Genomic DNA, 27,500 nt, shown 5'->3' with positions numbered 1-27,500 from the left:
GACTGACTGACTGACAGGCTGAATGACTGACTGATTGGCTAACTTACCTGCGCTCTTGGCCACGTCGGCAGCAGTGATCCCTTTGGCGTTGTCCTTGACTTCGAAGGTCAGACGGTCATCGGTGATGCTGCAAAGGAGCGAAAGCAAACGTCGTTGTTACATCGCCCGAAATGGAACACATTCGAAAAAAAAATCCTATACTAGAAAAATGAGATTTCTCTCATAATTACATAAAGGACGAATGTGGTATTTACTGTACATGTTACAGTTGATGCATGTAAATTCATATTTGTCAAGTTGCTGTTGTTATTGTGTGTGTGTGTGTCTTAATCTCTCTATGGAGCAGTGACTGGATGAATTTTGTGAAGTTAATGTACTCGGAACATCACAACGGATTTGTCACGCATTTTTTTTCTTTTCTTTTTTTAGGTTAATTTCTCCCAAAAAGGGATGCTAATCACTTTTTTTACTTCCTGAGTCCCTCCTTTCTGTTCACTTCCTCACACATTTCCTTTACTACAGTGATTTTCAACCAGCGGTAATTTTACACCATGGGGGTATAAAAAAACAACAACAACATAGCAATGGTTAATATTCGATGTACCTGATAGCTGAATAGTAATTCAATTAAATCTAATTTTGTAAATTGTGTGTGTATGACAGAGAATGCTATGTGTGTGTGTGTGTGTGTGTGTGTGTGTGTGTGTGTGTGTGTGTGTGTGTGTGATTCACCATGGTCTTGGATCACGTGCTGGACTAGTGATCAACAGCTATTTCCCTCCCAGATGAGAGCTCAGAGCTCATATATAACCGATCTATGGGTAATGCTGTGAAATTACACGCACACACACCCAACTCTCGCCCACGAGAGTTGGAGTAACGACTCGCAGCGCAGCGATACCGAAATTATTTCAATCCTGGTCGGGATTCGAATCAGGACCGCCGTAGTGGTGGCCGCGATCGCTACCACTGCGCTGTCAAGTCGTGTTTGTGTTTGTGTGTGTTTGTGTGTGTTTGTGTGTGTGTGTGTGTGTGTGTGTGTGTGTGTGTGTGTGTGTGTGTGTGTGTGTGTGTGTGTGTGTGTGTGTGTGTGTGTGCGTGTGTGTGTGTGCGAATGTGTGTGTGTGTGTGTGTGTGTGTGTGTGTGTGTGTGTGTGTGTGTGTGTGTGTGTGTGTGTGTGTGTGTGTATGTGCGCGTGCGTGTGTGTATGTGCGCGCGCGCGTGTGCGTGTGTATGTGTGTGTGATTCACTATGGTCTTGGATCACGTGTTGGACTCATGATCGACTGTATACCAGTGTATTATGGGGCGTGGGCGAACCGCCGCTGCCGCCAGTGTAACCAGTGTAGGAGCACCGCTGGGCACCAGTGTATACCTGTATACCTGTGTATACGTTATATACGTGGTCGTGGCCACCGCGAGCCACCAGTGTAACCGTTATGGTAGGTTATATGGTTACGTAGGGAAGTCTTAATGTGGCGAGATAGACTCCAAAGCGGGAGTTTTCTTTGTTTATTTAAACAAGAGATTCAGGTTAAACTACAAATGCAATTGCCCCTTTGGGCTAAATACAATAAGTGCCAGGCCTTGACCTAGGGCACGATAGCTCTGACCTCCGGCCGGTAGGTTCGTGACCTACCCAGCCTCTGGCAGTAGGTTCTTCACCTACCCCAGCTCTCGCGCCGTGACATGGGTGTTAAACATTTTATAGGAGTGTTAGTGGTTTCAAGCAAGAGTGTTAGTCTTGTTATTCATTGCATGGGGTCTGTTCTATGTAAGAGGGTCAGTCCTACAATTGGTGGATATTGTTTGGTATATTATATATATATATATATATATATATACTAGTTTATGCTTAATACACTAGGGCAGTTATAATAAAAGGATTTATGATAGGTTAGTCTGGTGACACTAGGCATCTATATCTTGTTTGTCTTCAAATGTGCTGCGTTAGGTGTGCATGTCGTGGGAAACGCAAGGTAAGCAAGAGGAAGTCTCGCTCTGTTGCAAGCATGTGGATCACGTGCGTGGTGGGTGATGGTTAGTAAGTGGTAATGGATACACGACAGCAATTTCCCTCTCGGAAGAGAGCTCAGATTTTATACATGACCGATCTATGTGCGTATTTACCTAAGTATTTCAGCGGCTTTGACCCATCGTTTTTCGTTCATATTTCCGAAATAACTATTCACATCAGCATAATATATTAGCACAGCTTAATTCACACCCTGCCCTAATTTTTGACGTTATAGTGCATTCACAAGTGTATTTATTTACGGCGTTTACTCTTGACATCAAATGTCTCGCAGCCGACACCCGTGAAGTAAATCGAACAAGTGAAGTTGTGACGTCATCACAAACTACCTCGTGTATCCCATCCTCCTCCCCTTCCCTCCTTCCTCCCCATTTCCTCCCTCCTCTCTCTCTCTCTCTCTCTCTCTCTCTCTCTCTCTCTCTCTCTCTCTAAAAAACAAAAAACAAACAAAAAACATGTAATAATAATTGAATACCATGCACCCGGAAAGGGAATTCAATAACAAGTTTATACATATGATGGATAGGGAAATTATGATAATAACTGGACATGCATTTTATTTCATTCCATACCACTATGGATAAACAGTTCATCCTCGTCATCGCTGTCCATGGTGATGATGACGGGTTCCACACTTTCATGTATGCTGTCCGATGACCAGTACTCTTCTTCGAACGATCTGGACCTTCTCACAGCACCCGCCCACACCTTGGTTGCGATAAGCGAGGTAGTTTGTGATGACATCACAACATCACTTGTTCGATTTACTTCACGGGTGTCAGCTATGACACACTTAATATCAAGAGTAAACGCCGTAATTAAATACCCTTGTGAATGCACTATAACGTAAAAAAAAATAGGGCAGGGTGTGAATTAGTCTGTGCTAATATATCATGCTGATGTGAATAGTTATTTCGGAAATATGAGCGAAAAACGATGGGTCAAAGCCGCTGAAATACTTAGTAGTATTTACCTAGTTGTATTTTACGGGAAGGGGATCTACGCTCGTGATGTCCCGCCTTTGTATCTCGCAGTGTCTAGTTTGCTCTTAAATTCATGAATGGTTTTTGCGCACACTATTTTTCGTCCAGTTTATTCCAAGTGTCCATGTGGCAAACTGTTTTTCTTCAGATCTCTTCTATAACTATGTTTTGTTTTGTTTTTTCTTTCCATGTCCTCTTGTGTTTCTCTTGTTCCAGTTTAACAAGTCCTCTTTATCGAGTATTTCTGTGCCCTTCGTGATTCTGTAGATGGTCAGTAGGTCGCCTCTCTCTCTTCCTTGCTCCAGAGTCGGTAACTCCAGTTTAGCCAGTCTCTTCTCATATGACATGTTTGCAAGTGCAGGGACCATTTTTGTGGCTGCTCTCTGGATTCTTTTTATTCTCTCTCTCTCTCTCTCTCTCTCTCTCTCTCTCTCTCTCTCTCTCTCTCTCTCTCTCTCTCTCTCTCTCTCTCTCTCTCTCTCTCTCTCTCTGTGTGTGTGTGTGTGTGTGTGTGTGTGTGTGTGTGTGTGTGTGTGTGTGTGTGTGTGTGTGTGTGTGTGTGTGTGTGCGTGCGTGTGCACGCCGAGGGAGAGAGGGAGGAGGACCATGTTTTTTATCCTTTCATGATGACTAAGAAATTTTTGTATGGAAGTAAATGGGTAAATGGAGAAATACATCAAGCCGAAGGATTAATGATGGTGGACTAGTTGGGAATCCATGACCTACTACCTCTATATCTCCACATTATCAGTGCAACACTATCCCTGAGGACAGAAGCGCTGATATGCACAACGAAATACAAATACTTGTACAGTATTGACGATCGTTGGCAAAACACAACGCTTCTGCGTCTGAAGAGGTCTGACATGAAACGTCGATTCGGAAATCTAGCACGAGACCTGACAAGATCTGAAAAGATAGTATGCCTAGACTGACGTCCCGAAGACCTGGAGAGTTCTGGAAAACTCCCGGAATGGCCGGAATCTTCAGCCGTCAAAGACGTGAAGCGTCCGGACTCACTGTTCACTCATCTCGCCTTTGAAATGTCGACGATTTTTGAACTCGTCGACAATGAGGAACCCCATTAACCCGGATCCAGATCAGGTCGAGCGTCTGGGCTGCCCAGAAGCTGCTCGCTGTCCATTATCAATGGTTATTTCAATCAAATATTTGATTCACTTCAAACAGTTGATACGAATTCCATACACTGCCAACATCATGTAATAAGTATTTGCATAAAATTTCTCTGATTAAATTGCCTCCTGTTTGTAGTGTATCACTTAATGTAATTTGTACTATTTACATTTTGCACCGCGTCTGGAACGTCGTACCTTCATTCCGATCATTGCGCGACGGAGACGGAAGCCAGTGCCAATTCTTCGTCTTCGGACACGCGAGGCGAACATATATCCACAATGGAAATATAAGCGTATCGGAATTTGAAAACATCTAGGGTTCCCGTAATAATGTTAAGCAAATAGATGAATTATTGATTAAACAAAGAAATAGATAAATGGATGAATAAAATGAAAACAAAGAAATAAATACAAAAATGTTATGTGTAGGGTCAAATACTGCTAAAAAACGGACTCTTAGATTTTAAGATTTCCTATACAAAATATATAAAAACTTATATATGTATACACACACACACACACACACACACACACACACACACACACACACACACACACACACACACACACGACTCAGCGGTGCGGTTGGTAGAGTCCCTGACTGTCACTACGGTGGTTCGGGTTCAAATCCTGCCCAAGGCTGAAATAATTTCAATATCGCTGCGCTTCGAGTCGCTACTCCAACTCTCGTGGGCGGGGAGTTGGGTGTGTGTGTGCGTGTAAGGTCACGGCATTACCCATAGATCGGTCATACGAGCTCTGAGTTCTCTTCCGGGAGGGAAATAGCTGTCGGTCACGAGTCCAACTCGTGTTCCAAAGACCAAGGTGAAAAACACACACACACACACACACACACACACACACACACACACACACACACACACACACACACACACACACACACACACAAACACACATACATACACGACTCGGTGGCGCGGTTGGTAGAGTCCCAGAGTGTCAGTACGGCGGTGCTGACGGTACCTGGTTCGAATCCTGCCCAGGGCTGATATCATTTCAGTATCACTGCGCTTCGAGTCGTTACTCCAACTCTCGTATGCGGGGAGTTGGGAGTGTGTGTGCGTGTAAGGTCATAGCATTACCCATAGATCGGTCATACGAGCTCTGAGCTCTCTTCCGGGAGGGAAATAACTGTCGATCACGAGTCCAACACGTGATCCAAGACCATGGTGAAACACACACACACACACACACACACACACACACACACACACACACACACACACACACACACACACACACACACACACACACACACACACACAACTAGAGTTCCGTAGGCTGCCAAATAAGACGAAAGTTCTTAACAATACAAGAAAAGCAAGAGTCCTGGGTTGTATTGAGTGTGTGAGGGAGCACTTATGGTTGCCCAAGGTGATCTGTGTGCAGTGTTCAAAGTGTCTATCGTGAGAAAATGCAAGGAAACCAAGGCGGTTCAGGAGAAAACGGCGACGATTTTTATTCGAATGTAGACATAAATGCAGAGCCCTCTAGAGGCGCTATACAGAAACTACATGTAAATAGAGGCTTTGAACCCCCAAGAGGGGTTGGTAGATTGTACGGTGCTGACCAATTTTCTAGCTTTGGTAAGTATGAGAAAAGAAATTTTAGTGGAATCATAGATATGGAAAGGGAGATGAATGTTAATAGATACTCGTGTGGGAGAGAATTCATGGAATTAAGGAAAGCGATTGTGATTTTAAGGAAGGGCTATTTTGAAGTCAATAGAAAGGTTTGCGAACTAAAGAAGAATTCCGAAATAACGAGTCAAGTGAATTAAAAAAAGAATTAATTGATGTTAAATGCGAAAATTAAAAGATGAAAAACAATGATACTACCAATAGTGAGAATTAAAAAAAAAAAGGTAAATCACAAAATACAGGCAATGTCTGAAAGAACTGAAGAAAACTTAGGTGAGGAAAATTTGCAGATTAAGAAATGGAATGAAAACAGAGAAAACGAAGAGATAGCTTTTAAAGAAATAGTACAACAGATGCAGGAAAATGCAAAGGACACAATTATTCAATTAATAAAAAAAAGCAAATTGGGTCACAGATAAAGTGTATAGAAAAAAAGTGTATTGTAGTACATGGACTAAAGGGAAAACATGATTTGGTTAGGTACTTGAGATAAAAAGCAGAAAAAGAAATGGCAAAAACATTTCTAAAAGAAGTACAAGATGATGGCCGAGAAGTAGAAAAAGAAATAGAAGTGGGACAAAGAAATAGAAATAGAAATAGAAAAAGAAATAGAAATGAGACAATACTCTAAAGAAAGAAATCGACCCCTAAAGATAAAACTAAAAACATAAATGGTAGAAAACCTACTGGCAAATTCAGGTAAGTTAGCAAAAAGTGAACATTACAACAATATTTGGATAAAAAGAGAAATGAATATCGAGGAAATAGAGAGAAGACACTAAGAGATGAAGCTAAGAAAAAACACGAAAAAAAAAACAGACGAAAGCAAGAAGAGTTTTAGAAATTATGCTGAGAAAATGGTACATCAATGTAAGCGAAACGAAAGGAACAGAAAATGACCTATACTAATATAGACGTATTAATCTCAGAACAAAAATTAGACAAAATGGGAATTGTGGAGATGAAATTGAGGGGTTAATTACAGCCAAATAGTGTTGGGCATGGGTCATATAATCAGTGGATTAAAAACAGAAATGAGAAACAGGGCGGAGGAATCATGTTTTTGGCCAAGAAAAAATTAAATGTGACGAAAGTTAAAGTGGGTAAAAACAGCGTGGAAATGATCATGATAAAAGTTGAAGACAGCGAAATGGAAAGTAGAAGTTTGTGGTGATTTATGTGTCCCTCTAAAACGGGCTCTTGGAAAAAGGGCGAGCATTCAAAAATATTAGAGAATACAAGGTATTCATTAAACGAGATGCTGAAGGATCACGGTGAAGTCGTGATATGCAGGGTCTGATATATATGATATATATGAATATATATATATATATATGTATATATACATATACATATATTTATATATATATATATATATACATATATATATATTTATATATATTTGTATATATATATATATATATATATTGAACCAGCTTCTGACCCAGGGCAGTGGGCAAGATACAGGGATGACCCATCATCCAGGACGTGCCAAGATAAGAAGGAGGGAAGGGGGTGGATGAAGTATGTGGGGATGGAATGGGTGGGAGTAGTTTTCATCCCATTGTTTTTTGGCTTCCTCCCATGTAAGGGGGAAAAAGCCTTTGGTATATATATATATATATATATATATATATATATATATATATATATATGCAGACAAACCACTGGGAAAATGAAAGAGATGAGACCAAGCGCTTTCGTCTATTCAGACATTTTCAAGGTATAGATACATAAAAGAGACAAGTATATATACTCAGAAGGTTAAGGTGGATCTCTCCCAGTGCCATATTGGCTCAAGTGTCCGGACTTTCTTGTCACAACTTAACGCCTTAGTCCCTTCAATCAATTTTACCATGGGAATAGAACAAAATAATCAATTACCTTTCCTTGATGTATTGATATACAGAAACGAAAGGTCTTTCAAATTTAATGTTTATAGGAAACCCACCAATGTTCTTTCATATGTTAATTTTTACTCTTCTCATCATTACAGGACCAAAGCATCTGTGTTATCTTCAATGTACCTTCGTGCTTATCGGATTTGTAGTCCGGAGTTTTTGGATGATGAATTCTCAAGAATAAATGACATAGCTTTAAAATTAAAGTATCCAAATCATCTAATTAAAATTTCTCAAAAAATGGCTAGAAAGTCTTATTTTGATGACAAAACTAAAGAAAAATTTAATTCTAAAAATCTTCTCGTTCTTCCGTATCATGACAACTTCATTAAATTTCCGCATATTCTTAAGAATTTCAACATCCAAACCATTTTTAGGAACTCCAACACAGTCAAAAGTCTTTTGATTAAAAATTCCCCTGAAAATAAGGAAGGCTGTGTATATAAAATTCCATGTAAAGATTGCAACAAATGCTATATTGGTCAGACTGGAAATGAATTAAATGTTAGAATAAAGCAACACAAATATAGCGTTAGAAGTGGTCAAACGTCCAACGCGTTATTTGTCCATCTTAGGGATTTTAACCATTGTATCAATTGGAATGAAGCTAAAGTAATTGTCAAAAGTAATTCTTATTTGAATAGAAACATCATAGAATCCAGTCTGATCAAGAATACATTTGTTAATAATTTAATTTAAGTCAAGGATTATACAAATTGGATGAATTTATCATAACAAAAATTGTAAACCAAATGTCCGGACACTTGAGCCAATATGGCACTGGGAGAGATCCACCTTAACCTTCTGAGTATATATACTTGTCTCTTTTAAGTACCTATACCTTGAAAATGTCTGAATAGACGAAAGCGCTTGGTCTCATCTCTTTCATTTTCCCAGTGGTTTGTCTGCATACTAGTATCACGCGTTCAAGTGATTTCTTCTGCATATATATATATATATATATATATATATATATATATATATATATATATATATATGTGTGTGTGTGTGTGTGTGTGTGTGTATGTATATATATGTACAACACTGAATGGGTCCCAATGATTAGAGATACATTTTAACAACCACAATGCACTTTAATTCTAAGCCATCAACATCGGGAGACCCAATGGAGGCCACAACCAGAAATTGAAATGTGATACTGCCGAGGACTCGAACTCAGTTATCACATGACATGTGACGCAGTGACTTACCAACTATGCTATCAAGAGAGATATAAGTCAAGCGTAATATTCCTTATATATATTTGTATGCTCGAGTACATACACATACATGAAATTTTGCGTTCAACACATCTCCACTATGATAGTACAATTGAAAGTATACAAAAGTGGGAAAGTATTTGTACAACACTGAATGGGTCCCAGTGATTAGAGATACATTTTAACAACCACAATGCACTAATTCTAAGCCATCAACATCGGGAGACCCAATGGAGGCCACAACCAGAAATTGAAATGTGGTACTGCCGAGGACTCGAACTCAGTTATCACATGACATGTGACGCAGTGACTTACCAACTATGCTATCAAGAGAGATATAAGTCAAGCGTAATATTCCTTATATATATTTGTATGCTCGAGCACATACACATACATGAAATTTTGCGTTCAACACATCTCCACTATGATAGTACAATTGAAAGTATACAAACGTGGGAAAGTATTTGTACAACACTGAATGGGTCCCAGTGATTAGAGATACATTTTAACAACCACAATGCACTTTAATTCTAAGCCATCAACATCGGGAGACCCAATGGAGACCACAACCAGAAATTTGGGTTGAACGCAAAATTTCATGTACTGCATGTGTATGTACTCGAGCATACAAATAGATATAAGGAATATTGTACTTGACTTATATCTCTCTTGATAGCGTAGTTGGTAAGTCACTGTGTCACTTGTCATGTGATAGCTGAGTTCGAGTCCTCGGCAGTACCACATTTCAATGTCTGGTTGTGGACTCCATTAGGTCTCCCGATGTTGATGGCTTAGAATTAAAGTGCATTATGGTTGTTGAATATATATATATATATATATATATATATATATATATATATATATATATATATATATATATATATACATATATATACATATATATATATGTATATATATACATATATATACATATATACATATATATATATATATATATATATATATATATATATATATATATATATTAGATACAGTAAACTCTCGATATAACGGACAATATGGGGACAGGGGTCTGTCGTTATATCCGAAGATCCGTTATAACCGAGGATCCCTCGCTATAACGGATGAAAATCCGTTATAGCGAGGGTTTGTCCAGTCAGATTTTTTGTCCGTTATATCCGATATCTGGTATATCGAGATCCGTTATATCGAGGGTTTACTGTAACGTAGATGTAGTAGCACATGAGTAAAATAAAACTTAAACACTCTAGAAGAAAATTAAGCTGAGATACAGAATAAACCGTATATTTCGACCCCTTGGCTAAAGAGGACTACAGTCAGTTGGCGAAATATACGATTTACTCTGTATCTCAGTTTATTTTTCTCCGAGAGTGGGTTTAAGTTTTACATGCATACGCACGCACACACACACACACACACACACACACACACACACACACACACACACACACACACACACACACACACACACACACATATATATATATATATACATATATAATATATGTGTATGTGTGTGTCTGTATATATATATATATATATATAAATATATATATATATATATATATATTGATTTAAACTATGACAAATGTAACTAAAGGCGGAGAAAATATACGAGGAATAATGGAAGAATTTTACTGCCTTAACGTTTCGACCCGTAGGGTCTTTATCAGAAATCAAGCTTTATGTTCAAGAACCAAAGGGTCGAAACGTTAATGCAGTAAAATTCTTCCATTAAATATATGTATATATATATATATATATATATATATATATATATATATATATATATGTATGTGTGTGTGTGTGTGTGAATAATTCGCTAGTGGACAACGACATCATATGGGTGGCAGTTAGCAACCTCCCCAATATCGGTAATCAGATAGATTACGAGTTCGTACACTTTTAGATCGTCTGTGGTTGAGTGGTCAAAGGCGGGTGCTGTGGACTCTCTTGGGTCTACTGTCAGTGGTTCGAATCCTCTGCGCGATGGTCATGGAGATTGTATATATATATATATATATATATATATATATATATATATATATATATATATATATATATATACAAATCCAATCAGCCACCCGAGTCCACTGCTGGACAAAGGCCTCCTCCATAGCATTCCATGATTCACACGACCGCGCCAACCTCTGCCACGTCACTCCTGCAAACTTCTCAATCTCATCTCTCCACCTTCTGTCTGGTCTCCCTCTTCCAACCTTCCCATCTCGCTTCGTCCACTCAATAATACACTTGCTCCATCGCTCATTAGTTGTTCGCACTAATTTAACTGCTGAATTCCACTTCCTCTCTTTTACTGCCTCCAAAATATCTTTCACTTTAGTCTGCTCTGTCGCCCAACTTGCTTTCTTTCGGTCTCTTAGCGTTATTCCCATGATTGATCTCTCCATTCTCCACTGTGCATTCCTTAGCTTTGTTCCATCGCTTTCGTCACTTTCCAAGTCTCACACCCGTAGATTATTGCTGGCAGAATGCATTGATTGTAAACTTTACGTTTTAAATATAAAAGTAGAGAGCCTCTTAGAATTTTATTATACTTACCAAACACCTTCCAACCAATTGCAATACGTCTTTTTATTTCATTATCATAATCTTTGGCTATTTTCACCATCTGGCCTAAATGATTATTCTCTTCAACTACTTCAAGACTCTCACCATCGATTTTAATATCTTTACTTTGAACTTTAGTGTTGAACATTACTTTGGTTTTACTATTATTCATTTTTAAACCTACTTTGAGACTTTCCGTGTTCAGATCACTCTGCATATCTTGCAAGTCTTCTGCTCTCTCTGAAATACGAGTAATGTCATCCGCAAATCTTAGGTGGTTCATATATTCGCAATTAATCTTCAAACCTTTCTCTTCCCAACTCAACTTTCTGAAAATATCTTCCAAGTAAGCTGTAAATAATTTGGGTGAAATTGTATCGCCTTGCCGTACTCCTTTCTCGATCTTGATATTTTCTGTATCGACTAAAACATATTAATAAAAAATAAAAAAAAAGCATAGACTCCGAGGTGACCTGATATAGGTCTTTAAGATTCTATAGGGAATTGACATAAAAAGTGACAAAAGTTTCACACTGAATGAGAATCAGACAAGAAAAAATGGTCTCAAACTGTCTGGAAATAGATTTAATTTGGAAGTGGGTAGAAACAACTTCGCCAACCGTGTAGTTAATGAATGGAAAAAACTTCCTGCAGAGGCAGTGCAATGTAGTTCAGTTCGAAGCTTTAAGAATCATTTAGATAAACACTTAAGGAAGATGTAATGACTATCATTTATTTGATATTATTTGTTTTGTTATCATTTGTTTGTTTATTTACTATTATTTACTTGATTCTTATTAATAGTTATATGTCAATTCATTATTATTTACTATTTACCTGTTTGTTTATTATTTAATGCATTTATTTATGTATTTTATTTATTATTTATATTATCATAGTTTTATTTATTTATCTATCTGTTTATTTATTTATCATAATTATAATTTGTTTCGCATCAGAACTAGATATGGACCAAAAGGCCTCATGTCGGCATGCTCCGCCTTTGTAATCCTTTGAATTATAGTGGTACCTTTCGCATAAATCTTTTCTAAAACCCTTACGATCTGTTCATTTGTACCCCTCTTGCAGAACGAGTTTAGTATTGCTATTTGTTCTACCGAGTCAAAGGCCTTCTCGTAATCTACCAAAGCTAAACAGAGAGATACATTGTATTCTGTCGTTTTCTCAATTAGTTGGTTCATTGCCTGCAAATGGTCTCGAGTCGAATATCCGCTCATAAAGCCTGCCTGTTCACTCGGTTGGTTTCCATCTAAAACTTGACTTTGTCTATTTGTATGACCTTGGAGAATACTTTATATACATTTGATAGCAAGGTAATCGGTCGATAGTTACTAAGGTCCTTCTGGTCTCCTTTTTATTGAAGCAAAATCACTATACCATTGCACCACGATTCAGGAATGCTTTCTTGACGTAAGCAGTAGATGTACAACTGAGCTAACTTAACATGAACTTCTTTCCTTACGTCTTTCAACAGATCTGTCGATATACCATGTTCCCCAGGTGCTTTCCTCGTTTCATATTTTAGAACAAATTCTACTTCTTCCTTTGTAATCTCTAGTACACTACTAACGTCTACAGATGAATTTACTGACTCAACTACGGTCTTCGACGAGTAAAGTTCATGATAAAATTCTTCTACTCTTTTTACCATTCTGTCTCTGCATTTAACGATCTCTCCATTTCTATCTTTCAAACATACCATTTGCTGTCATCCTAAAACATGTTTGCGCTCGGTTCCTTTAATACTTTTACCTTTCCGAATAGTTTCCTCTATACATCCATGTTTCTCTTTTTTCTCTAATCTCTGCATTTTGCTGGTAAGCTTGTTTAGTTCTACTCTTTCTATTTCGTCTCTCCTGCTTTTAATCTGCATGGTTCTTCTTCTTTTAATTAGGTAATTTGTAGCTTTGGAGTATTTGTTTTCTCTATTACTTTTTGTACTTCCTACTTTCTCTGCCATTTCCCTGATGATATTCACTAAATTCAAATTCACATCTTCCACGGTGTCCTCGTTAGTTCTTAGAGCTTCGAATCTATTTTAAATTTCTAACCGAAATTCCTTCTCATTATCCTTAACCTTTGCAAGGCTTATTTTCTTTCTTAAAACTAGTTTATTTCTTTCGGCTCTGAAATTTAATTTAACTGTGCAACCTACCATTCTATGGTCACTACCTATGTTCACTTTATTTATGACAGAATTGATATCGCTCTTGTTCTCATCCCCTAATATACTGTAGATCTACTTCGTTCTTTGTTGTTCCATTTGGATTTCTCCAGGTCCATTTACGACCTACATGCTTTTGGAAGAAAGTGGTTATTATCCTCATGTTGTAGTTCTCTGCAAAATTGACCAACATCTCGCCCCTGTCATTTCTTTCGCCTCCTCCAAACTTCCCAATGCACAACTCATCTCCCATCTTCTTCCCCACTTTAGCATTAAAGCCGCCTATTACCAACGTGTACTTACTTTTTTCTTGGTCCATTACCTGACTCAATTTCATCGCTTGAACTCTGTGAAGTTGGTGTATAAACCTGAACTATTTTTAAGAGTACCTTTTACACAGTCTAATCACAATCCAAGCTACCCTGTCTGATAGACTACTGAACTTGACTACGTTACCAGCAACCTCTCGGTTTATTAAGAATCCTACTCCACTAGATCTTTCTTTGTCCTTACCTCTATAGTAGAACAAGTGGTGACCATATTGTAATTGTATCAGCTTTTATTCCACTCTTCGGACTTCGCTCAGTCCTACGATGACCCACTTGATGTTGTCTAGTTCTTCCATTAAACTCTCCAGTATGTGGTCTTGAGTTCTTACTTTGTAAGTATAGATCTTCATATTCTTCATGCTGTTTAATGTCCAAAACTTGGATCTGCTTGAACAGTGCTTACTCACATTCGGTGGCACACTGCCCGTAAACACACGAGAGAATGCGGTTGGACCTTTAGGAGACGGTGATCCAACATGAACGCCCGGTTTTGTTTTGGTTGTGCTATTCATGTTTCCTATGAAGGGGTTTTTGGTAGTAATCTCTCCTCTGTGCCAACTGGTTTCTGATGAGATATTTCTCTAGTGTCACCTTATTCATTATATTCGATGAAGCCCTATATATTTATAGGGAGCCCAATGGTCCACGCCGTCATTATGACGGTACCCCATGTATCTATGAGGAACTTCCCTGTTCGCCATCAGGGATGTGCTAGTTAGTAGTGGGTCCTGCGACTGTGTGTGTGAGCTGCTCTTTGTCTGATCATTCTTACAAAATTTGTTCGATATGGGTGACCCTGCCGAGATTTTCTCTCTATCGACATAGCTTTAGTAATCATTAAGATTCTCAAGCCTATCCACCACGACAAGATGTCAACTCTCGGATAGGATATATATATATATATATATATATATATATATATATATATATATATATATATATATATATATATATATATATACATACATATATATATATATATATATATATATATATATATATATATATGTATGTATGTAGGCTCCGGTTTTTTCAGTAGTACAGGATGGGAGGAAGGTACTATAGTTATATAGCACTCTCTTGCAAAAAGAGGGACAGGGGAAGGATAAAAGGACGCCTAACCTTACTCAATTAGTGACCTAGGGGTCATGCGGTGTGGGGTCAAGTGGAACATGCTTAATGACGATGTTGGTGACTATAATTCCGGACATCATGTCCGGAGACCACTGCCCCTTTGAAATATATTGGGAATATATTCTATTAAAGTGGATTCAACCATCTTTCTCCTGAACCCGCAACCAGTTTTTTTTTTTTTATAAGATGAGCTTTGTCCCAGTCGAGAAGGTGATTACTCTGACTCGCGTGCTGGGAATTTTCTTGCCCGTACCTGATCGAACGTTTGTGTTCATCGAGCCTTGTCTCCAAATCTCTCCCTGTCTGGCCAATATAAGCTAGATAACAACCATTATGTAGCGATGCTACTGTTGGTTCGTCTCCTTTATTGTAAGGTACGAGTGAACTGATTTTACTTTCTTTTTTTTTTGTCCCAGCGGCCTTTGCCGATTTTGGGACTGGCTTTTAATTTACCATGTAATGTGTCATTATTATTTTATACACACACACACACACACACACACACACACACACACACACACACACACACACACACACACACACATATATATATATATATATATACATATATACATATATATATATATATATATATATATATACATACATACACACACACATATATACATACTATGTATGTACATGTACTGTATATATGTAAGTGGAGGATTGGCGGGTAGGGTGGAGGGGTTTAGGGTTTGGGGATTTATCAGTTTTACAGTAGAGATACTACTGGGGAGGAGCAGATGAGGTGGGCCGTGAAGACCAGCTGTCTTCGTCCGGCGTCTGTGAGGCTGTTTTCCAGCAGGCGTTCAAGAGCTGTGGCAGGGTCACCAAGGAGGTTTCGAATGAGGCTAAAATGTTGTTCTAGATCGGGGCAGAGGAAGACGCAGTGGCTAAAGGACACCAGTTCCGTGCCACACGAGCAGATGGTCTGTGTGAACTGGGTCCGCCAGTGATTTGTCCGAAGCCGCGATACCATGGCCGCGATGTGGGGGGGCAGCGAGGAGAGACTGGAGTCGTTGGCCTCGAGGCAGGTCTTTGTTGGCCATCCCCGGGAGACAGCAGTGGCGGCATATTCTGCCTTCCACATGTCCCAGACGGCTCGATCTATCATCCGATACATATCACTTGCCGTGAGCTGTATGGGTATAGCTTCTTCCTCGGGAGCTAGCGCTCCCTGGCGGGCAGCCCTGTCAGCCCTTTCGTTGCCCTGGAGTCCCACATGAGAGGGGACCCACTGGTACTGGAGGCATACACCCAGTTGGGCCGCCTCTGCCGAGAGACGTAGTATGTCATTTAAGACGTCGGGTCTTGTAGTGCAGTGGGCGCCCTGCAAGACAGTCAGGCTCGAACGGGAGTCTGACAGGATCGTGACGCGTGGTGGCTTCTGAGGAAGGGCGATGATTTTGATCAGAGCCTCCCGGATGGCAATAAGTTCGGCCGTGAGGATGGTGGTGGGGGGAAGCCTTATGGAGAAAGTCTCTCTAGTGGATTGTAGATAGAAGCCAGCTCCTGTGCGACCGTCTTCAAGTACAGAGCCATCCGTATATACTGTTGGTTCGTCTCCTTTATTGTAAGGTACGAGTGAACTGATTTTACATGCGGCGGAAGCCTCTATATATATACCGCGTGGGTAAGTTACCCGTGGTGCGTAATTACATAATTGCACTGGGTTAGGTTAGGTCGGATCAAGCAGGGTCGCACTGGCAGAGAAGTGTCAGATCGCGGGCGACATCATGCACGTTCCATGCCACGTGATGATCGTGGTGTGTACACTTACATGGGACCGAATACACATCTGGATTGTGTTCTTCTTTCAACCTCTGATGTACGTTAACTACTCTTTTTATTGATGGGATTTGGGTAATTGTGAATTAAATGTGATTTTTCTTTAGGAAGAAATTTGGTCATATGGTTAAATTATTCGGAAAAGGGAACAACAACGGAACTTTTCCGGTTTCATCAAGAGACGCGCTAAACAATGGGATAAGATTGAGGATATGAAACTAAGTGATCGATCTTTTCAACAGCACTCCATGTAGGAAGTCTTGAGGACATCTGACAAAACAGGTGAAGTCCAGAGTAATGACGTGTTTACAGTAAAGGGGAATTTGGGTGTGCTGTAATAAGTTAACGACGGATACGACGACCAAGCAAGCCATAATGAATAAATATAAGAATAAATGAATAAATAGAAATATTACTTTTTCATAATTTATTTTGTATCTTAATCTATCTCATTTTATTAATTCATTCTGGCAAGCTTTTTAACTCTATGCCCTCTTCATACCCCTTAATATATATATATATATATATATATATATATATATATATATATATATATATATATATATATATATATATATATACATTACTTATAAACAACAATCCATTTACTCCATCTGCCCTCCCTCTCTCAGAAATGGCCCCTTTTTGAGAATCAAAGATCAAAACAAAAAGGTCAAAACTAACCATCATGCAACAATATTTCTTTCAAGACTCTTGCAAAGTCAGGCTCCAAAAGATTTCATTCAGCTTAAGAGCTATTATAGTTCATTTCGGTGTATCTAAAAAATTCCAATCTCTCTCTCTTTCTCCCTCTCGTCTCATCATTTTACCTCAACAGACATGCAGGCACCAGCTCTCCACCCCAAACCCACAGTGACCGTGAAACTATGCAAAACTTCTGAGAAAGATGTATACAACAATGACATAAGAAGATATAAATATAAAGACTATAAACACATTTTCGTCTCTGGTTTCTTTTCGTTGCGTGGATAGCTTTCTTATGTGAACGAGCGGCGTTTGTAGCTCCTACGGTTATGAAAGGTGTGCGTGTATCTAGGAGATGAAGGGGGGTGGGGATCGGAGGGTTCTAGCTCAATCCTTGACAGATTTTACAAAAATTAAAGACAAAAGCCTTAGACCGGAAATCGGTCTTGCTTTGACACTTGTTAGGCTTCACTATTACAGATTTCCTGCGCGACATTTAATTACCCGGACGTGGTGGTTTCGGTTTCATCGTCCGGTTGAGGCTTCTTGGTGCCTAACGTTAAAAAAAAAAAAAAAAAAAAAAATATATATATATATATATATATATATATATATATATATATATATATGTATATATATATATATATATGAGGTGCTAAGATGGGAGGGAGGGTGGAGGGGCGTGGAGTGTTTTCAGGGATGGAGTGGGTGGGAATGAATTTAGGCCTTTTCCTTTTTGGCTACTTCCCTAGTAAGGGGGAAAAAGCCTTGGTATATGTATGTATGTATGTATGTATGTATGTATGTATGTATGTATGTATGTATATATATATATATATATATATATATATATATATATATATACATATATATATATATATCGATAATAATAAAAATGCAAGTTATTTTTTCTTATTTATATTTCTTCTAACCACTCCCACCTACACCACCATAGATGTAGTCAACGCAAATGGACCTGATTGCGCTTGGCCTTCCTTGTCTTGTAATACGTTCATCCCCAGGTATCCTTTTGATTAAGCGGTGGCCGAGTTTGGGTGTCGCTGCTGCATGCGAGTTGGCCTTCATACGTGTGGATCAGATTCTCCTCACGTGAATGCTGATATTATCTGGGACAGTCTTAATGATCCTCAGGTTGGCCACATTAGCAAAATCTCTTCGCAATGTATTACACCTATCCGCGCCATTCTTCTTCTTCATTTCAAGATCTCAGATCTTAGACATTGCGAGGTGGCTAGGCATGATGGACTTTTTTGGGCAACTTGGGGGATATAAGGCAGTGTAATACCCTTATATTGATGTTACGAGCTGACTTTCCAGCGGATTTGAACAGCTCTCCTACTGCTTCTCGTTTCAGCTTCTGAGTCTTCTTGTCGACAGAGTTGTATTTAATTGTTTATTCTTATTATTTTATCTATTCATCTATTTATTAATTTATTTATTCTTACTTATTTATTCATTTATTATTTATCATTATTTTTATCTTTTTCTTATGAACAACTTCGTCTTTCAAGACCCGTTTCCTCACCAATGACGCAACATTTTCTCTTTGGCGCCCTACAGCCCTCGTTCTAAATGCGCCCGACAACCGATATAATGATGAAATACTGCAACACCAAAATCAACCTCTTGATAGGCAGGTGCAAGAAGACACATCAATCTTCCCCAGAGCTTTGAAAATCTACCAGGACATCGTTATGATCCGGTTTCAACTTCCGGTGCATCATCCATTCTCAATCCAGGGTAAATCTACAACCCCCATTCCACCCCCGATAAAAGTTTTCACCTTATGGGGTAAATATATACATATAAAACAAAGGCCTTTCTTCCCCTAATAAAAGGGTTTCTAAGCGAAAGCAGGCCCCTATTACATGCATAATTGAAGCCAAGTTAGTACCATTCCCGGCTTAGCCCCTCGTGGATGGAAGCATCATCCCTGACTCCGGCCATACTCCACGGGTGAATGCATATAGCACAATGACTGAAAATTTAGAATAAGTTTTCTAATACGCTCTATCTGTCTTGGATACGTGAGTAGAATATATATTTTCTTTCTTGATAAGAATGTATTTTGCACCGAATCTTAATATGTCCTTTATAATATGTCTCAGTATTTCTGTTTTTCTGTGTGGGAGTTAAGTCGGGATAAGTGGTCGAATACATCAAGCCGGAGGTGGTAAACATATAACAAATGAAAAAGTCGTAGTGTAGGGGAACGAGCCTCAAGGTGTAATCTCACTGATATAATCTTATTTCCTTTTTCGGTGACAACATGTAAGTAGGAATGAATGTGCCCCAGATTCCTTTCTATGCTGTTCTAACAGTCGACAAGGTCCCACCGTCATATGAGAAGGAAAACATTAATTGGCTGTAGAAGTAATCACTTGGTGCCATTGGTTCGATCTAGTTTTTCTAGAGGGGTTCACAGATGAAAGCATGGCCAGGAAAAAAAAAAAAAAAAAATGGGGGGTGGAAATCACTGCTCAACCAGCTTATATCAAGACCAATGCCCAGCCAGTTTACATCAAAGAAGTACAGCGTCCAGTTATACGATTTCGTCCGATGAAGGCCTACCGGAAACGCAAATCCGGCGATGTCTACCCGTGCGGTGTGAAAAAAAAGACATGCGCATGGATCTGTGGGCTTGGGGGATTACTATTTTTTATTTATCTATTTATTTATTCATTCATTCATTCATTCATTCATTCATTCATTCATTCATTTATTTATTTATTGAGTTTGTGTTGGTAGGCGTCCAAGAGGAGCAAAGTCTAAACGCATGCTTGATAAAAGACTTGATTGTGCCATGTCGACTCTCTCGGGTCATCAAATTTTAACATTTAAGCAGAATCCTAGGTTAGTTTCTTTTACTAACACTTGATTGGTCCTGTCCTCAAAAAAAAAAACAAAAAAACAAAAAAAAACACATACATACATACATAGATACGAGAGAGAGAAAGAGAGAGGGTTGGGGGGAGGGAGAGAGGGAGAGAGAGAGAGAGAGATTATCATGACATACACGAATCACCATCACATCGCAAACATTCAATGTGAATGCGTTTCAGTGAAGTTCCCAAGACTTCCACCCAAACTAACCACCGAGCTGTTTATGTTTTTCTTTTTTATCTGTCATGCATTCCTATGTTTCGATTTATCCTAAAACATGAAATGCGGACACGTGTGCTCTCGAGTGTCTAAGTTTCATTACATCTTTCGAGATATTACCCTTCAGAATGGAAAAGGAAATCTGGGCCAATAGGAATGCAACTGCATCAACAGGAGTTTTCAAACTACTTGAAACACATCTTGGGCATCAGAAATATTGCGAGCTTGTTCACTATCTTTCCTTTTCAATGGTGACAGAGTTTTATGATAAGCAATGCTCACTGGGTATCATTAACCTCGAAAGACCGCCCAGGAGGACACCCCTATGGACCAACGTATCATTTATTCATTTATCTATTTATTTGTGATTACAGACTCAGCTTTATTCATACGAGTAAAAGAATGCCGACCATCCCTTAAATTCTATTGTCTTTTCTCTCTGTTGCCCTTCTTAAACGATTTCTCCTTCACTACATGTATGACTCCATCTCTTCGTAGCAACATTGTACCCCAAGGATGGAACCACTGGTTATCGCCGACGAAATACTAAACAATCTAAAGACCGCAGCGGACCTCTCTTCTCTCCCGGGTGCATTTGGAAATGGAAAAACGAAAAGAGACAAAAATAAATTCGACTTCACCAAATCGAATATTACACGAAAGTAAAGAATCTATATCACAGTGGGAAGTCAAATATGAATATAACAATAACCTGGATGTTTACTATCCAAGTGAATTACAAAACCTCGAACTATATTACAAGTAGTCTATTGCATGATTACTCTAGTGCCTTAGTGCAGCACTGGTGTCACTCAACTTCTCTTCCAGACATGAGCGAATTTAACACTGACGCCGTGAGGATCTGGTCCGGTGATAAACATAGATAACAAAAGAATCGAATATACGACATACTCTCTCTCTCTCTCTCTCTCTCTCTCTCTCTCTCTCTCTCTCTCTCTTTGTGTGTGTGTGTGTGTGTGTGTGTGTGTGTGTGTGTGTGTGTGTGTGTGTGTGTGTGTGTGTGTGTGTGTGTGTGTGTGTGTGTGTGTGTATGTGTGTTTGTGCACATACAAAACCACCTTCGTTTCATCTGACAGGGGGTAGCCCATACAATGATGGAATACTGTAGTGTAACCAGTGAGCGTCGGGGCTGATCTGAGGAGGATGGGGGTGGGCGACCATCGAGACATCCTTCGTCCGTTGTCCTCCAACGAACTGAATAAAAACCTCAGTCGTGAAAGAAGGTAATTCTTCTCTAACCTTTCGACTGCGACGACTGATCTTTAAACTTTATTCTGCCTACCGCCAGGTGATTTTATTGAGGCAAAGGAGAAACTCGACAGGTAAAGGGTAAATGTGTTAGTCTCCTGCGTCGGGATCTCTACCAATCAGAGGTGTTCGGGAATACCGGATGTGCTGACAAATTTGAAGAAGATAAGCGAAATAATAGATAATACTCGTAAATAGATCATAATTTATGATAAATGATAAATGATAATGATACAACAATGAAATTATTAAATAATGATGATAATGATAATAATGATAACAAAAGTAAAACTGCTCCTAAAGACAATGTCACGGAGGAGATGGGTGGAGAATCCAGATACCATGGGTTTATATGAAGTAGGGATTTAATAAGGAAGGTGAAAATGAAGTGGGGGAGGTCGGTGAAGACTGCGGGGCCCATGGGTGAAGCTGATGTATAAAACAATATAAAAGATAAGAGAAAGCGACAGTTTTTTGGGGGAATGAAGAACATGGAGGCCATGGGTGGAAGTGTAGGGAGCGTTCCTAGTGACGGGTTTATAGGGGTACATGAGTGAAGACGATGGAAACCATGCATGGGTGAAGGAACAGAAAATGCTCAGACAAGTTGCACAGGAGGTGGGAGAAGATTGCAGAAGTCATGGGTGGTGGTGTAAACTCGTTCGGAGGCGTGGGAGCATTGGGTGAGGGTGAAGGTGTAGGGTGTTCGGAGGCGTGTGGGGGGGGGGGGGGAAGGCTGGATGGTGAAGAGGACAGGTGTCGCGGGTCTTAGGGTTGGAGAGCAGAGGCGCGGTGCGGCGGCAGCGGCTCGAGGAGCGACGAGTCTCCACGGCGACCGCTAGTGTTTGGGTGGTGGTGGTCGGTGGTCCCCATGGCAGCCGCAGCATCCTTAAGTTTGTGCCCTAACTCCCCTCCCCCCCTCTTTACCCCCCTTTAGCCCCCTCATCCCAACCACAATACCCCCAATTCCCCCTACCTCTCTCCTCCTCTCCTCTCATTTCGTATCGTCTGCCCTCATGTCCTACCCTCTCCTCTCTTCTCTACCACCCTCATCCTGCCCTTCAATACCCCTAATTCCCCCTACCTCTCTCCTCTTCTCTTCTTTCCTCTCATTTTTTCTTGTCTCCTCTCCTTTCCTATACTACCCTCCTCTCTCCTGTCCTGTCTTTCCATCCTCTCTTCTCCCCTTTTCTCTTTCTTTCCATTTTTTTGTTCTCCTCTCCTATTCGATCCTATGTTCTCCTTTCCTGTCCTCTCTGCTTCTCTTCCTCTTTTCGCTCTCATTTTCTCTCCTCTCGCTTGCCCTCCTCTCTCTCCCTCCTCTCCTCTCTTCTCATTCACATTCCTCTCCTCTTCTCCCTACCTCATTTCTCATGGCCTATGTGCTTCCTCCCTTTCCCTTCATCCCTTTTGCCCCATTCGTACCAAGTATTTCTCTCCTCTCCCTTATTTTTTCCCACTCCCCTCTAATCATCCACTTTTCTTTCAACCCCTTCCTTCTTTTTCCCCAACATCCACCCATTTTAATAACGCTTTCCATTGTTAACCCTCCCTTTCCCCTTGACAATTCCCCCTCCCCCCCTACCAAGTGGTATCCGGTCTGATATACAATGTAGAGCGCTCAACAGGAAACACATACTTTTTCTCAAGGCTGAACACCCTTCACGTTATCATCCCCGAGTTTTACCTGTGACAATAAGTTTCCGCTACACCTACGTCCAAGGCCTCCCCGCTCTCGCTCATCCTCTTAGATACCTACACCTACAGAACTGGCTTCCACTTCTGAGTACTAAAGTGTCTCATGTCTTCTGTTAGGGACCAGTGGGCACATTTACGTCCCGAGTGACTTTTCTACCTCATAAACGCGCTTCAACGCAAAAGTTTGAAATAGAGAAACAGTAGCAACGATAATCTCAGTTATGCCATGTTGTGCGTCGTTTTAGGTAGATTATTAACATTACCTCTTCGTAATTAAGAAGTAATCTCGCCGATGAAGTGAAGCGGCCTTGCTGTGGTGTATTGTGTATTGCTGCATTGCGTTTGACCCAGGGCAGTTGTCGGATGCAGGGATGACCCGTCATCCATGAGGAACTGAGATGGGGGGTGGGGGATTGGAGGGGGGGTGGAGGGGGGTGGAATTAGTGAAATGGGTGGGAATAGGTAAGTGCCTCTGACTTGGCTACCTCCCTTATAAAGGGGAAAAACTCTTGGTATATAGATAGACAGATGAACATTACACTTGACGATTTTGTTTTGGCTGACGCCAGACGATTTTATTCGGTTTTTGAAGACGGCCAAAATCATGCAATGTTAGTCAGGCCCGAGATGTGCAACAGAAAGTCCCAAGCTCAGGAAAAGAGGTTGTCTACTTCCACTTTTGAGTTGTCCCTCTCCACCATTCGCGACTGTAAACAGCCCATACGGTGGTAAGGTATTATAATTTGGTTTAAATAGACGCGATTCAAATCGAGATGCCCACCCTCCGCCTCAACTAAATAAAAAGGTCTGACATTTTCCAAAATGACTTACAAAATATTCTACGATGTTAGATAACATATCAGTAGTGCAGTATATTCACTATCATAACTTCAGGAGAGCCAATTTTGACGAGAAAGTATTTAAGACAATTGGTCACTTACGAAACCGACCCAGGGGGCTGTGACGGAGTAATATACACAGTCAGTCCGGACGTCATTAACGCATTCAGGTGTCGGGTAACGGAGGGTGATATACGCAACTTGGGTCAGGTCACTTACAAGCGTGAGGTCAATAGCCTGGCCAGCTATTTGGATAGAATGTAAAGTAACCTACCAGCTTTAATTCTAAATGCAAAAGATAAATTTATTCCCCTCAAGTCAATAAGAAAGAATAGTAATACTCCAAAATGGATGACGGATAGGCTGAAATATGAGATCGGAATGAAAAAAAAAGGACTTTCCGTAGGAATAAAAAACGGGAAAACACACCTTAGATCCAAATATAACGATATGACAAGATTGGTTAAAAAGAACACGCGAACAGCAAAACGTAACTACGAAATTAAGGTTTCCAAACAAGCGAGATCCAACCCAAAGGGCTTCTTTCATCTCTACAGAACAAAAGATAAGGAAAGGATAGGCCCGAATAAAAACGACAAAGATGTCATGATAGAATCTGAGAAAAGATGAGTGGAGCGTTTAACAAATATCTTCTCTCGGTCTTTACTAAGGAGGTGTTAGATAAGGTATCTGACTGTGACCTAATTTTAAGTGAAGATAAAGATAATAGACTATCTAATATCAGCATTAGTAAGGTAGAAGTAGTCAAACAAATTGAAAGACTTAGAGCTACAAAATCCCTGGGTATAGACGATTTTTTCCGAGGGTGCTTAAAGAGTGTAAATTTGAAATTTGCAACCAATTAACAGAAATATCTAATAAGTCGGTAGACACTGGCTTTATACATATTGTTTGGGGGCAGGCAAACGTTGTTCCTGTTTTCAAAAAAGGGAGATAAATCGTCTATATACAACTACAGGCCAATCAGTTATAAGTAAATTGCTTGAGTCAGTAATATCAATAGAATCAGAGATCACATCGAGAGACATAATTTGACTCGTGACTCACAGCATGGTTTCTCCAAGGGTAAGTCATGTGTGACTAATCTATCTTTTTACACTAAATTATATAAGGCGTCAGATAACAATGATAACTACGATATTATTTACCTTGACTTTAGCAAAGCGTTCGACAAGGTGCCCCCACCAGAGACTACTAAATAAAACCAAAGCCCATGGCATAGGAGAAAAGGTGTCAGAATGGATTAGAGCTCGGATCAGTGACAGAAAACAGCGGGTCACCATAAATGCAGTAAAATCCAAATGGAGGAGTGTTTCTAAAGGAGTTCACCAGGGCTCGGTTTTGGGTCCCTTACTGTTCATTAGGTACATAACCGACATGGATAATGGGATTAATAGTGATGTTAGTAAGTTTGCGGACGATACTAAAATAAGACACCTAATTAGGTCAGGAGACGACGCCGAGATTCTGCAGGATGATCTTAACAAATTCCTCACATGGTTGGTGAAATGGCAAATGGACTTCAATATCGCAAAGTGGAGCGTGTTTAACGTAGGACTACAAAACCCCGAAAGCAGATATAGTTTAGATAACATGTTTTTAGAGAAAACTGAGTGCAAGAGAGACTTGGGAGTTCTAGTGAGTCCTGACCTTAAATCCAGGAAGCAGTGCACTAGCGCCAGGAATAAAGCTAACAGAGCAATAGGTTTCATTGCAAGGATGGTTACGAATAGAATTGCAGAGGTAATTACCAAACCCTATCTAGCGTTAGTTAGACCAATCTTTGACTATGCAGTACAGTTTTGGTCTCCGTCCTATAGAATGGACATCAATTCACTAGAATCATTACAGAGGAGAATGACCAAAATGATACATGGGCTCAGAAATTTACCTTAACTTACAATCTCTGGAAAGACGCACAGTGCGGGGTGATCTAACAGAGGTGTTCAAGTGGATCAATGGCTTTAAAAAGGGTGACGCAAACAAGGTCATCATATTAAGAAGACATGGCAGGACTCGCAGCAATGGATTTAAACTGGGCAAGTTTAGATTTAAGAAGGAAATAAACAAGACCTGATTTACTAATAGGGTGGTCAATGAATGGAATAGACTGAGTAACCATTTAGTGAGCAGTGAAACTATTGGTTGTTTTAAGAAACGGTTTGGCAATTTTATGGATGGAGATGACAGGTGGTAATAAACATGGAACTGTCTAGTGTAGACCTTATAGTCTCTTACAGCCTCCTTCATTCTTATGTTCTTGTGTTCAAAACGGCTCCGCCCACTTCTTCGTCTCGGCCAATGGAACCGTCTTGTTCTCAGATGATACAGCGCACACTCACTCGAATCTGCTAAGGATAACTCGGGCTTCACCAATCACTATGCCTTCGCTAATCACTGAACGACACGTCACAGCAATAATAATTAAGCTCTATGACATCAACACGAAGGGAGGTGTAACCCTAATTACCCCGTGAGCGTATGTCCGATCCCCCGCCGTAAACCTCTCATAGACCTGTCACTTTGTCGGATGTCTCCAACTGACTAATACTCTATCACTTGCACTTAGTCAACAACTACCTTAGCGCAGGTAGATCTGTGTCCATCAAAGGACCCGAGTAGCCGAGTATTTCTAGACACATCCTTGATGGAGAGATAACCGAGTTACTATACATTAACGAGGCTTGCGCGGATACATACTCGTATACAGCTTACACACGACCCGTAACTTGCTTCGTGAGCTGTTTTAACAAACACGTATAAAAGAGAAACCTCCATATTCCATATTCGTGTCCCTTTTAGGTGAGGACGGTACTATCTCTATCTACATACCAAGAGCTTTTCCCCCTCAGAAGGGAGGAAGCCAAGTCAAAAGGACGTACCTACCCATTCCACTCCCATCCACCACCCTTTCTCG

The 27,500-nt window shown here is 39.9% G+C and overlaps 1 protein-coding gene across 3 annotated transcripts in view; it reads right to left on the bottom strand.

Moving 5' to 3' along the window:
- The window catches only part of IA-2 (tyrosine phosphatase IA-2), a 737,060-nt gene that overhangs the window by 463,104 nt on the left and 246,456 nt on the right, over nucleotides 1-27,500 (bottom strand). For all 3 annotated transcript variants that reach the window (XM_076190257.1, XM_076190258.1, XM_076190259.1), the window contains exon 15: nucleotides 48-127. In XM_076190257.1, coding sequence (XP_076046372.1) covers nucleotides 48-127 — 80 coding nt within the window. The remainder of the gene's footprint in view (nucleotides 1-47; nucleotides 128-27,500) is intronic.

Source organism: Oratosquilla oratoria, chromosome 9 (assembly GCF_046742065.1).
Source record: "Oratosquilla oratoria isolate Oo_2021 chromosome 9, ASM4674206v1, whole genome shotgun sequence".
Taxonomy (NCBI): domain Eukaryota; kingdom Metazoa; phylum Arthropoda; class Malacostraca; order Stomatopoda; family Squillidae; genus Oratosquilla; species Oratosquilla oratoria.
Note: the sequence above shows the minus strand (reverse complement) of the source record. Positions and strands in the feature narration are given on the sequence as shown.